This window comes from Melanostigma gelatinosum, assembly GCF_949748355.1.
Source record: "Melanostigma gelatinosum genome assembly, chromosome: 3".
NCBI lineage: Eukaryota > Metazoa > Chordata > Actinopteri > Perciformes > Zoarcidae > Melanostigma > Melanostigma gelatinosum.
In genome coordinates, this window is record NC_136636.1 from 17897689 (window position 1) to 17910589 (window position 12901).

General features: G+C 42.1%; 1 protein-coding gene across 2 annotated transcripts in view; it reads right to left on the minus strand.

Annotated features, from left to right (window-relative positions):
• Window positions 1-7177: 7177 nt before the first annotated feature.
• Window positions 7178-12901, minus strand: part of syn2b (synapsin IIb) — a gene marked incomplete at its 3' end in the record, with an annotated part of 67831 nt that continues 62107 nt past the window's right edge. Inside the window, exons 10-13 of one of the 2 annotated variants that reach the window (XM_079297070.1) lie at window positions 11611-11787; window positions 11208-11274; window positions 7931-8720; window positions 7178-7262 (exon numbers count right to left, since the gene is read on the minus strand). In XM_079297070.1, the coding sequence (XP_079153196.1) occupies window positions 7178-7262; window positions 7931-8720; window positions 11208-11274; window positions 11611-11787 (1119 nt within the window). Of the gene's footprint in view, window positions 7332-7930; window positions 8721-11207; window positions 11275-11610; window positions 11788-12901 lie in introns of both variants that reach the window. The other variant, XM_079297069.1, reaches the window with a different exon arrangement.

A 12901-nucleotide genomic window follows, 5' to 3' on the forward strand; every position in this document is an offset into this window, starting at 1 on the left:
ACTGTGTTTTAACCGTGCATTCAACCTCACCGTGTTTTAACCGTGTATTCAACCTCACCGTGTATTCACCGTGTATTCAACCTCACCGTGTATTCAACCTCACCGTGTATTCAACCTCACCGTGTATTCAACCTCACCGTGTTTTAACCGTGTATTCAACCTCACCGTGTATTCACCGTGTATTCAACCTCACCGTGTATTCAACCTCACCGTGTATTCAACCTCACCGTGTTTTAACCGTGTATTCAACCTCACCGTGTATTCAACCTCACCGTGTTTTAACCGTGTATTCAACCTCACCGTGTTTTAACCGTGTATTCAACCTCACTGTGTTTTAACCGTGTATTCAACCTCACCGTGTTTTAACCGTGTATTCAACCTCACCGTGTATTCACCGTGTATTCAACCTCACCGTGTATTCAACGCCGAAATGCTTACAGTGCTTCTGGGTATATAACACATCAACAGTTTCCACTTACAGGACAAAAGACCAAGTGACACAGCAACAGTTCATTTGTATTTATTAAAGCACAATATAAATATAACAATGTTCTTTATATAAAAACATAATCTCCCTTTCCTTCTTTAAATGTCGTTTTCAAAGCCACACAGGAGCCGGTTTCAGGAGATCTGCCATATTTTCAAGCTGGACATCTGTAAATAAAACAAGTATCAGAAAAACATATTGACTTAGACCAGTTTTGAACGTCCCTACACCGGAGACCATAGACGTGTCTTCAACGGAACAATGCTGACCTGGATATTACACAATATTGTTCATATTGTTTGTATATTGCCATAACCCAAACAACAATGTTTTGACCATGATCGTATTAGTACAGCACATTAACTAACACACATGTCTACTGTTTACTGTTCGTAACATGCTGACGCTACATGCTAACAAGCTAGCAGCCTCGCCCGCATGATGAGCATAACATGATAGTAATGGTGTGGTAATGATATTTCGGTTTGCAATACTGGAATGAAGTAGTTCAAGTACTTACAGAGTGTGTCATTAGCGTGAAGCCTCGTTTATCCCGTCAGCTCGTTCACTTCGCTCATGAACTCAGTAAGCTCGAGCTAGCTAGCTCAAATAGTGCCGTGTTTGTTTCCAGCCAGTCTCTATCTTAGCAGAAAATTGCACAGAGTCCGTGTGCATGCGTATTCCAGCAGTAAACACTGAGTTGTATTTTAGTGAACATATGCAGACATAATGTGCTCTGCTCTCATTATGATGTCTTGTGAGCTTCTTGTGGACAGCACACAGTCTATAGTTCCATATTTACGACGTTTTATATGAGACATTGAATGCGTTGAAATCACGTCTTCGTGTAGACCACATATGAACGGACAGCGTAATATGATTTTGGAGAAATACGTTTAAAGTAACCAAAATCGCGTCTCTTTCAACCTACAACTGAACAAACCATCAATATTTTAAAAGAAATTGGTGTTTTGTGACACGTTGATATTGTAACCGTAATTTAGCCGGTTCAAAAGACGGTTAAAATACGTCTTAGACGTTCAGACCCCATATCAACGCTTTTTCAACCAGAAATCAACGTTGAAATCCGGGTTAGTGCTCACTGGGTGAGCTAGATTTTTACATGACCCCAGTTTTCAGTCTTCGTGCTAAGCTAGCTTCATATTCACATAGAACCATCTCACTTGGTTAATTCTCGTCTAGAAATATATAGCTTATTCCCCAAAACAGAACGTTGTTACCTGTGTATGAATGAATGTTTTCTGACTGACTATAAGGTTTAGTGGACTAATGATGACAGTCGCATGTCTCACATCACCGTCATGCATGCTGTGGACTCATTTGGCGGCAACAGCAATAGTGGAGAGAGACAATGTGACGAATTCTGCATTTAAATCAGCCCAAAGTCAGCGGTGCAGGAAACCCAGTTCATTGACGAACAGTTTGCTGAGTGCAGGACAGACTGTTCTTTTAATCATGCTGCATCTCTACAGACTCTGTTGGTTTGAGGACCTTAGACTAACCCCAACCTAAACCTCACTCTATTTTTAACACTGAAACCATGCAGTGAAATCTACAGCCTACGTTTTTGCAGACACAGTTTTTCACATTTTTAAACCCACTTATCTTAAAGTCACATCTTGTTATCTCTGTGTATTGTATGTTTTAATGGAATAACATCATTCACATGAGGTTAGATCACAAATTAAAATGTTTAGCATTAAACCAGCTGGTGTACTCGAGGCTCATTTAAACATGAAACTGCAAAGGATGTGACGTCACATGAGTCACATATTCACCTGATAGGCGAACAGATTCTGGTCAGATTTGGTTTGAAACTTACGGTATACTGCAGAGCAGCCTGGTGAAAAACAGTTTCCATCACCAAAAAGTTCAGCCAGTGAAGAACTCAATGTTCCTGTTTTGTCAGTGTCACTTGACTGTCTGCATGGTGGCCCGGCATGTCAATGATCATTTTAATTCAGTCTGAATCTTTGAAAAATTCATACTGAGAATCCAGGCACAATTGAAAACAAATTACTCTGATTGTGTAGTAGTATTCAGCGTAAAAAAAAATAAAGTGTGTGAACAGATACATGATGACAGTGATGCTTGTCAAAAATCGAGGTGAAGTTTAAGTTCTGTGTCTTTTCAACCTAAAGCATTAAAACGCTAAAGATATGAAACCCCGCTGTTGTGTGATCACTTTTTTTCAAAAGCAGCAAAATCGACATGTCGTTCATTTATGCTACTGTCACTCTGCTTAACAGTCAGCTTGACTTCAGCTGCCTTTGATCTGTCATAACTCTGGACTGTGAAGTCAGACAGCTGGCACACTTTGCTTACAGACCTACACACACACACGCACACACACACACACACACACACACACACACATGCTCTTGCTCTTTCTCACATGCGGTCCTGCCCACGCAGAATTTATTTGTGCTGAACTAGCTACAAATGATACCCCTGAGATTTTTACTGTCACAAAAAACAACAACCAGCGAGCAATAATAAGTATTAACTTCTGATTGTTTATACGGTTGAGGCCCAGGGGACTGGAGCTCTGGTATCTGAACACGTTCATCATCTAAGTGCTTGTGTATTTTTACAAGACTCTCCTACAACTGTCATGACACTGGAGTTACGATAACGTGGAATTGACATGTTTTCAGGCCGAGGAGGGGAACAAGCTGTGGTGACAAAAATCAAACCCTTCAGCACTGGTGCGTAACACCAGGATTTCCGTCCCATCCTCATATATATATATATATATTGGATAATATAAGAACTGAATCTGGATCTCATCGTGTTAAATTAAGTGCACTGATTGGTCCTTCCTCCCAACGTTCATACTCTCTTGCTCTCAGTGGGCAGTTGGTTGGGATGAGCACCAAGACAAACAGGGTCTGGCCTGTATCGGCTTGCTTTGGTGCGTTAGCCGCCCACGTCCATGTCCCTACGAGCAGTGAGATGTTCCCACAGATCTCTGCTGACTGGTCGTCCTATGGACCAAGAACTGAGAGCAAAGCGTGTTTCCTCTGTCTTTGTTGAACGTCGATGCGTATAAAGAGTTTGTGCGAGAGGATCAGGGAACATGTCTCTCATCACCAGTTCATACCTTTCGCCTGTTGTAGCAGCATAGTCGTGTTTCACGTGTATATGTCGTGTGGTTTGTGTTACAGATGTAATGCTGTTAGTGGCACATATTGAAAGTGCCCCGTTCCTTCAGCTTTATTTCAAAAGTGTGACATCAAAGGTTGGACATGAAATAATTTGAAAAGAAGAACTTAAAAAAAAGGTAAGCAAAAAAAAAACACATAAGTATCCGGAGAAAACTGATTTAATGTGCATAGAGCTGCATTATTCTCATGACCGGCTCAAAGGGCCATGTTAATTAAAGGCAGAGACAACAATAATGCACTTAAATTAACTGATTTATTCCCAAAGAGTATACCAATTCAATTGCGAAAAAAGAGCTAATTAGCTGTGGATGGCAGTCTCCCTGAGAGGTCTAAGGTGGCAGCTTTTATGGTGACTGGGAGCATTGGGCCTCGGTGCTCACGGTCAGCCCGAGCGGAGGGCCTCAATTACACGAACCTGAGGGAGAGCAAACACAGCATGGCATAATGTGCCAATAAAGAACATTTCCACATGTATATAGTGCCATCTGCTGGCTAAATGCAGGTAGTTCACCACTTCGCTCTGTATATGTTACTGGTTAATAACAAATACACATATGGCATAGCTCAAATTGAAAAAGTTTCAGGTTCACCTGAAAAAAAGCACTTGTGTCTAAAGTATTACTTGAAATAATGCCTAAAAATGTCAATGGCATAGCCATAGTCATAGCACAACCGGTTTTAGAGTCTCTAAAACTGATTTGACTTCGATTGAGTGAAGCAGACCAGATACACAATTTTACAGATATCAGCATATCTCACAAGTGTTACCTGTATTATACAATCAAAAAATTATTAAAATAGACCTTGGAGTTGCAGAAATACACTCTTTAGTATGGGTATGCAATTTTCGAGCAGAGGCCTAAAAATAGGGCTCGTGTTCAAGAGGTCAATAATGGCATATTTATATTGATTCTGTCAACACACTGATATTCAACACAGAATGTCTGGAAATGAAAAAAGACACTCTGAACGTCTGAGCAAAAACCCTCAGTTTATAATACAAACGGTCTTAAGCCTCACCGAAATGCTTACTTCTGAGATACTTCATGTACTGTATCCTTATCCAATCATGACACCTGAAGATATATATTAGACTGACGTGGAGAGGCAGCTGTAGTCCTCACCTCTAACCAACAGCTTAGCAGACACACTTTTTCTGTGACTTATTCTTTTAGACTCGTAAGAGGTCTCTTATCGCTAAATGTCTCATTACAATCTCAACATACAGTTTTTAGCATTAGAAGCAGCTCCACGTATTTGCTATATAAATTCATTGGGTACTCAAGTGATTTAGTCCATTAAGTTTAAGTTAAAGGGACTTGTGAAGGAAAGAGTCAGTCAAAAATAATCAAAACTGAAGCAGTAGAGTCCGACATATCCTGACTTTCTGTTTCTGGAATGGATCAAGCTCCAGAAACACTGAATCCTACATTTCCAACAATGCAACGTAATAGGATCTTTTCCTTATACCCTCCCTGGTTGGTAAGTAGCAGTATCTGTCCATGCTCCCAGTTTGTAACATGACGGATCAACTGATCTTAATGTGTGAAATCTATGTGGCTCTTTGTCCCTGACACAAAAGGCGCAGACATCAGCATGAATCTTACTTCGTGAATAAGTGGAATGATGGAACCACATCTTTATTATTTATCTGTACAGAAAAAAACCGTCATCAGTCACCAGATCATGCAAAGCATTATTGAGCTACAAATAAAAACACAATGCAAAACAAACAATATATACTGTACCATAAATATGGAGCGTCAACAAACAAGAAAAAACAATCAATATATTACAAAAAATAAACTCCTGAGATGACAATTACATAAATACAAAATACAATATGTTATAGTTTACTTGCAACATAGCACTGGAAATGTATAAGCAGACAGGTTGATGCGGTGTTGAGATTTGTATTTCTTTTTCTTACACGTATGAACTTGAAATGCAGCAGCTCAACTGAAAATAACCAGCCAAGGTACAGGCTTCATTCCAGGTTGCCTTAAATTCAGTCCCACAACACAAACGGGATCAATCACAGAAACCAACAGTTTAAAATGGCATATTCATCTGGAGCCCAGCGTCTGACTGCAGCAGAAAGCAACCTCGAAAGTTGCGACTGAAAGAAATCTTAAAGGGAATGTAAGAGTTAGGTATTTAACAGATACACAGGTCCTGTATGTACGGTCATATTCATATCTATAATAGGGTGACAGCGCTCAACAGTCATGTCGAGGTGTTATTGCACTACTGTCTCAATGTCTTTTCATGAGAATAACCAACAAATTACAATACTGTTGAAAGATCTACACAGAGGTGAAACAAGAAATCACCAGTCACAGCTACAGACATGAATCTTTTTACTCTTTGAAAAGCATTCAGTTAGTATTTAGGATTGATTGATTCAGTGTGGGGCACAATCGGCCTGATCCCAAAGCTGCTAACAACAGTTGCAATCCTTGCTCGACTTAATCAAACACTTAACGTAAATGAATGAATTTTCAGAGGTAATCGACCCAGGTCTGCACAGCTAACACTAGCTGAATTGAAAACATGTTCACAATAAGGCTACAACATCTATCGAGAGAGAGAGAGAGATAGAGAGAGAGGCGACGGAGTGCGAAACTCAACACTGATAGAGCTCCCTCCTTCTCCAAAAGTCACACCGAACCACTTGGAGGAGCCATGCACAACAATTGAATACAGATGAACATACACATATTTCCGACTCCCTCACACGACAATGAACTTCAAGGCTTGTAGACAAGAAAGGGGGCAGCACGGGCAGTCCGTAAGGACCAGAGACACAACAGCTGGATTTACACAGGAGCAAATTCTTCAAGAAGTAGTTTTTGTTACGCACGTAGTTTCACTTACTGACCAAAATTGATTCACTGTAGAGGAAACTATCAAATATCCCACTATTTTTTAAAAATATGTATAAATCCAGCCACTGTATGAAAGAGTTATGTCACTGACAAAGGTGGATTGGAAAGTGCTACGAGACGTTGTTTTATCATTGGCTTATGTCCCTTTATATTTGTTTGTATTCATATACTGTATATATATATATATATATAAATATAAATAAATATATATACTGAATATACATTCCATCTAAAGTCTTGAATATTCTACTTTTATATACTTCATAAAGAGTTCATTAAAGTGTGCTATGGGAAAAATAAATATCTTGATATTCTATTCTATTCTTCTCTAATCTGCTGTATGGTCGATATCAATGACGTAACTCCTTCAGTCCAAATATTCGGGCACAGCTTCATTCACTGAACATATCCTACCCAGGAGGCCTCACTACTCACACAGAGAAGCTGAGGATGGAGGAGAGGAGGGACGGAGGGAATACAGTACAGTTCACACACAAAGTTTAATCTCAGACTGGTTCACACTTAATGTCAATCAAGTCATCACTGGCCAACGGTAAAGGGGGGGGGGGGGGGGGGTCAGAATCAATAAGGGGCTGACTACGGTTAGCCTGTGTCTAGTCAGAGAAAAGGCTGGCGAAGGACTTTCGGAGGTTGCGAATGGTCTCGGCTTTCTCCTCGTCTTGGCCGTCGCCTCCGGTGCTGGAGACCCCGCGGAAGAAAGAGGAGTCACTGAAGGCGTTGAAGGCATTGGTCAGGGACTGGGACTTACTGGGAGGGGAGGGGGAAGGAAAAAGAGAGAGGGGAGGGCAAGAGGGCGAGGAGGTAGGCAAGGAAGGATGGGATGCAGGGAGGAATGAAGGAGGAAGAGTTAGATGGAAGAGTAAGGATGAAGACAAACAGGGAAATATGGAGGCAAAAAAGTTCACAAACACAATATTTGTGCAATGATCTTTGAAAACATTCCAAAATGTTAACATTGTACTTTAACCACCCTATTTATCAAACATATGCAGTATATGAACATGCAATAGTTGTGACAAATACACCAATAAGCACAACAGGCCGTATAGACTGTAATAACTACATTATTACATATGTATATACTGCTCATCAATGCTAAATAGGGAGGATTAAAATAAAGTGTTAATTTAATCATTTCAGCAACTACCACTTCGACCGACACACTAAAATAACACCATTAAACAAAAATTCTATTGATAATCAATTGGACGATTGGAATCCCATATATTACCTTTCTACGGAGGAAAGGATTTAGACATTTACTTCTGTATCCTAAACACAAAGAATGGCCCATTGAAATGCACGTCTTTGCATTATCAACAGTGTGTCGATAGTGCGGCTCTTACTTCAGCAGAGGATGGGCCTTTTGCTGGGATCCTGGCTGTTCTTCCTCAGGGGCCTCTCCCTCAGCGGGGGCCGCGGCAGCTTCGGCCGGTTCAGGCTCAGGGCTTTGGAGGGGAGAGGCCGGCTCGGCCTGGGGCTGAGCCTTAGCTGGAGACTGGACATTGGGCGGGGACTGGCTGACTTTGGCTGGGGACTGAACCTGTGCTGGGGCCGAGGCAGTATCTGAGGCCTGAGCGGGCTGGGGTTTGGGTGAAGCTTTGAGGGGAGGAGGAGGGGTTTGCGGCTTTGGCTGGAGCTGCGGCTTTGAATTCCTGCGTAGCGGAGGGATGGGCTTTGCAGGTGGTGCGGGTTTGGGGGGCAGCTCTTTTGGTTTGCCAGGAGCTGGGGTTGGGGAGCCCTGAGGCTGGGGCTTGGGCTGCTCTGTGGTAGGAGCTGAGGCTGAGGGAGAAGCTGGGACTGGAGCTGAGGCTGGAGCTGTGGCTGCTGCTTTGGTTGGTGGAGAGCCTGGAGCTGCAGGTGCTGCTGCTTTGGCTGGGGATGATGGTGAAGCTTTGGCTGGGGTGGAAGCAGAATCTGGGGCTGACTTTGCGACGGATGTGCCTCTCAGCATTGGTGGGGGAGGCCTCGGCACTGGAGGCCTTGTGACTGAGGCGGCCCTCTGAACTGGGCCCTTCTGAGTCTGAGCTGGACCTGGACCAGGTTTTTGGGCCTGGCTGGGCTTTGGTACCGGTTCAGACGCTCTCTTAGCTGACTCTGATGATGACTCCACACTCTGTGATTTCACTGGGGCACCTACAAGATTCAAATATAATTAGATTCTATTATAGTTCCATGGTTATACAACACATGGCAAGACAAGCAAAAGGAGAAGTAAAGGAAATAAATCAAGACGCATCATTATTTCTTTGATCTAGCACCTGTTGTTTTAGTGCAGCAGTAAGAAAACCAGGCGCCTGCAACACTCACTTCAGGCCAAAGCAGGACATGATACCGACAATGAGCTTGAGTCTGGACATGCTCATTCACATAACAACCTCTCACATTCATAGAATCCCTGACCAACTCATCTGTCAAGAACCGACTGGGGCGAAGCAGGCTCTGAATGTTTGGACTGCAATGACCAGCAGGGGACGGCAGATCAACGGCTAAGAGAAGGTGTGGCGACTAGCCTGTCATGCCAAGTGCTTCTTGCTTTTATGCACAATAATAATAGTGACCATTAGGAGGTAGTGCGGTTAAAAAAAAAAGAAACAAAGGAGATAACATGAGGATGAAGGAAAGTAAACAACAAAAGGAGATATGATACAACCACAAAAGGATACTGGCATCAAACAACTCAGTGGCTCAAACACATGCAGCAAAGCTACCCATCATGCAGCACAAAAGAAACAAAGGACTCCACATGCTGAGTAGGAAGTGACGGGGCAGGGATGAGTTTCCAGTGGCTGATAATTCATTTTCCAGGACGCAGCAGGATTATAGCTGGGTGTGTAAATGATATGCTAAAACCTTTATAAAAAGGGTTATTTAAAGACAGCTTGGAAAATGTATATTAATTAGTGTTATGAGTTGTTGATTCATTTAGATTTTGGACTTCAATGACATTATATAAATTATCACGACAAAACCTTCGTGAAAATTCATCCCAGACATTCTCAGAGAGTCTTTACTGTCAGGCCACTCCAGTAACTGGCGACAAGTCTTACGTTTTAAGTGTTTGTCACAAAGCATCCCAATGGTTGCTTGGGACTCACGACACATACAAACCAAAGAAAATACCATTTGTACAAACATATTTAACTTGTAAAGGACAACACGGGAACAATTTGCTTGGATACAAAACCTTGAATTACTAAATCACACGCTCCACACCACGCTTTATATTAGTCACTTGCCAACGATGCCAACAAACTGGTATTCAACATGTTTGTTTGTTTATCACTCAGGAAAGATTGAGACAGAGGAGAACAGACAAATTAGTCACATTGTGTATACAGATCACTAATTCAGTGATTTGGATCCAAGCAAATTAGGAAATTAACATGCAAAGAAAGAAAAGATGCTTATTTTCCTTGAAACTCTTCATTAATCCCATAAGAAGGTTTTATAATTGACAAGACAAATATGTATTGTGTACCGTAGAGTATAAAGCCACATAACAAAGAGTTATGAAAGTTCATAACAAAAGACAACACCCAGCAGTTATTCACAAAACATTCTGATCCTGCAAAGGGGGCTTTGTAGCTTGACAGAAGGAAGAATCTCTGCGCATACTATTAACTGAGGCACACCAAAACAATGTACAGAATTTAAAGATAAAAAAGGAAGATAAAAGTCAAGCATTATTCAGTAAGACGGAAACAATTCCTGTAAAATATAAAAAAACAACCAGTACACACACGCACACACACACACACACACACACGGAACACCAACATTTTCCGCATTCATGCAAAATGAGAAAAACCGGAATTCAAGATCGGGAACAAACATGCAAACATTTACACATTGAGAGTACAATAACAATGGCTTTGTTAATTTACCGTTTTACACGCGGTTACCACTGCTTTTAGTTGTCACATTTAGTTTGAACACATCTGCCCTGAGCACACACATCACCACACTAACACAGACACTATGGTTGCAGTTAGACTTAACAGGCTGGCTAAATGCGCTGTACTGTACATTTGCTTGTAACTTAAACAGAGACAAGGCCGTATAGCTCAGACAGACAGCTGAGGTCTTTCTTACACAATGTCACCTTCAAGGAACAGAGATACGGATGCAGATAAAATACAAACTGCTCTTACTCTGGCCATGTCCATACTACTCCGTTTTCGTTATAGTTTGACATTTTGGGAAATGCACATTCATTTTCTTGCCAAGAAGTTGAGGAGACGATTGATACCACTCTCATGTCTGTATGGTAAATATGTAACTACAGCACATCATCTAGTTAGCTTAGCTTAGCACAAAGACTGGGAACAGGGGGAAATAGCTAGCCTGGCTCTGTCAAAGGCAACCAAATGCGCCTACCAGCATTTCTAATTAACAGGTTGTATCTTAGTTTCATTTCCATTTTTATTCTAAACAAATTCTTCTAATGGCAGTGTTTATTTTGAGTGAGAACATTTTTCAAATACTGGAAAATTCATTTTAGAAAAAAATCTCTTCAGAGGTCTGAGAGTGAACTGTACCATGACTGATTCAGAGACTGTTTCCTAGACTTGCTTTGGGCCTACACACTTGTATTACAATGGACAACAGTGTTCAGACAACCTTGAGGTTGAGGGCGCTGGCCAGAGGTCCTGTTTGGATCTGAAAGTCCTTCCTTGAGGGCAGCACCCTGAGGGACAGGGTGGGGGCGGGAGAATGAGAGAGAGAGAGAGAGAGAGAGAGAGAGAGAGAGAGAGAGAGAGAGAGAGAGAGAGAGAGAGAGAGAGAGAGAGAGAGAGAGAGAGAGAGAGAGAGAGAGAGAGAGAGAGAGAGAGAGAGAGAGAGAAAGGCAAACATGGTTAAGTGGGTTCTGGTAAAGAATCAGCAGTGAACTGAAAAGTGATTTTCCTGCAGACAGATCCTTATGTTTCTGAACTTGCCTCTCTTTATATGTGCATGTGCCATTGTAGCTATTCATTTTGGGACATCCATCATAAATACATGGGTTTCATTCATCATGCTCTACCTGTTGGGGCTGCACAGTCGTTGGCTTCTGGCCTTGAGGGGAGCGGGCAGGTGAGCGGGAAGCACGAGATGACCTGGTAGCCAGAGCTTGGCTCATCTTAGCCAGCACCACCTCTGAGATGAGCTGGCGGTCCTCTGCCTGGTGATCACCAATCAGCTGCATAGATGAACCCACAACCTGGACAAAGAGGACACCGGCATCAGAAATTGTGTGCCTTTTTTAATGACAAGCCTTGTAGGCTTTTTGGGATACTGCCAGAAAGGTTATCTTTTAAAATATATGTTTATATGTGAATGGCAATTATGGTATTTCAAATTGTGGTCATCATCGTTATTTTCAGTAACCCAAATGTTTTTATCACTGTGGCAGTCAGGCTGCTGCTAAATAAGACAGACGGTGATATTAGGTCAACATCCCTGTAAATGGAAATCCACTCAACAATTTTACCGCATCACTAAAAACAAATCACTTTTCCAGTGGCGGTGACTCAGGGGGAGACGTTTCAACCTCCAAACAAACGACTGAATATCTCATTCTGACAGTCAGCCTACTTCAAAGTGTTGACTGCCAATTCATGACCAACTGTGGGCGTGTTTATCGACTGTCTTTATCCATATGTGCAGTATCACTGTCGGCATTTTAAATCCAGAATATTGCTAAGAATTGACCCGGCTGACCCATCTTTTCCCATGGATGCGGGGGCTGAGTTGACCCACACCACTCAGTGGTTCTGTACTTACTGCCAACCACATAGAAGCAGCTCTCTCTACAGCACTCCATCTTGTGTCCAATACAAACCCTGGCTTGTCAAGTTGCTCCTCGAGCTGGCAGAAATCTTGGTCACTCAACAGCTCAATCCTGTGGCCAAATTAGGCCCTGTTCCTGCTGCTACGTCCAGAGCCACCCACTCTGTCTGATACTGCACTTGAACCTGAATCTCTGTCTGATCCTGAAACTGAATAGTCTGTGTATGTGACCCCTAAATCTGTCAAGTCACTGCACACCAGCTACATGTTATAACTTTGGGCAATAAGCTGGTTGTCCACCCCATGACCAGCTGTGTCACAGTGCATTTGGGTCTTGCTTCTTTTTTTTTTTGCCTCAGGCCAGGACTGTAATAGATAAAAGCTTCCCCACTTCCCTAACTGTTTCTTCAGTGACAATGATGAATCAGATGGAGTATTTAGCAATTTACCATACTGAGACGTAACCACTTGACTTTTAGGAAAGGTATCATTACAGCAAAGCACACTCCAACAATGATGTGTTCTTCACAGCCATTGTGGTCATG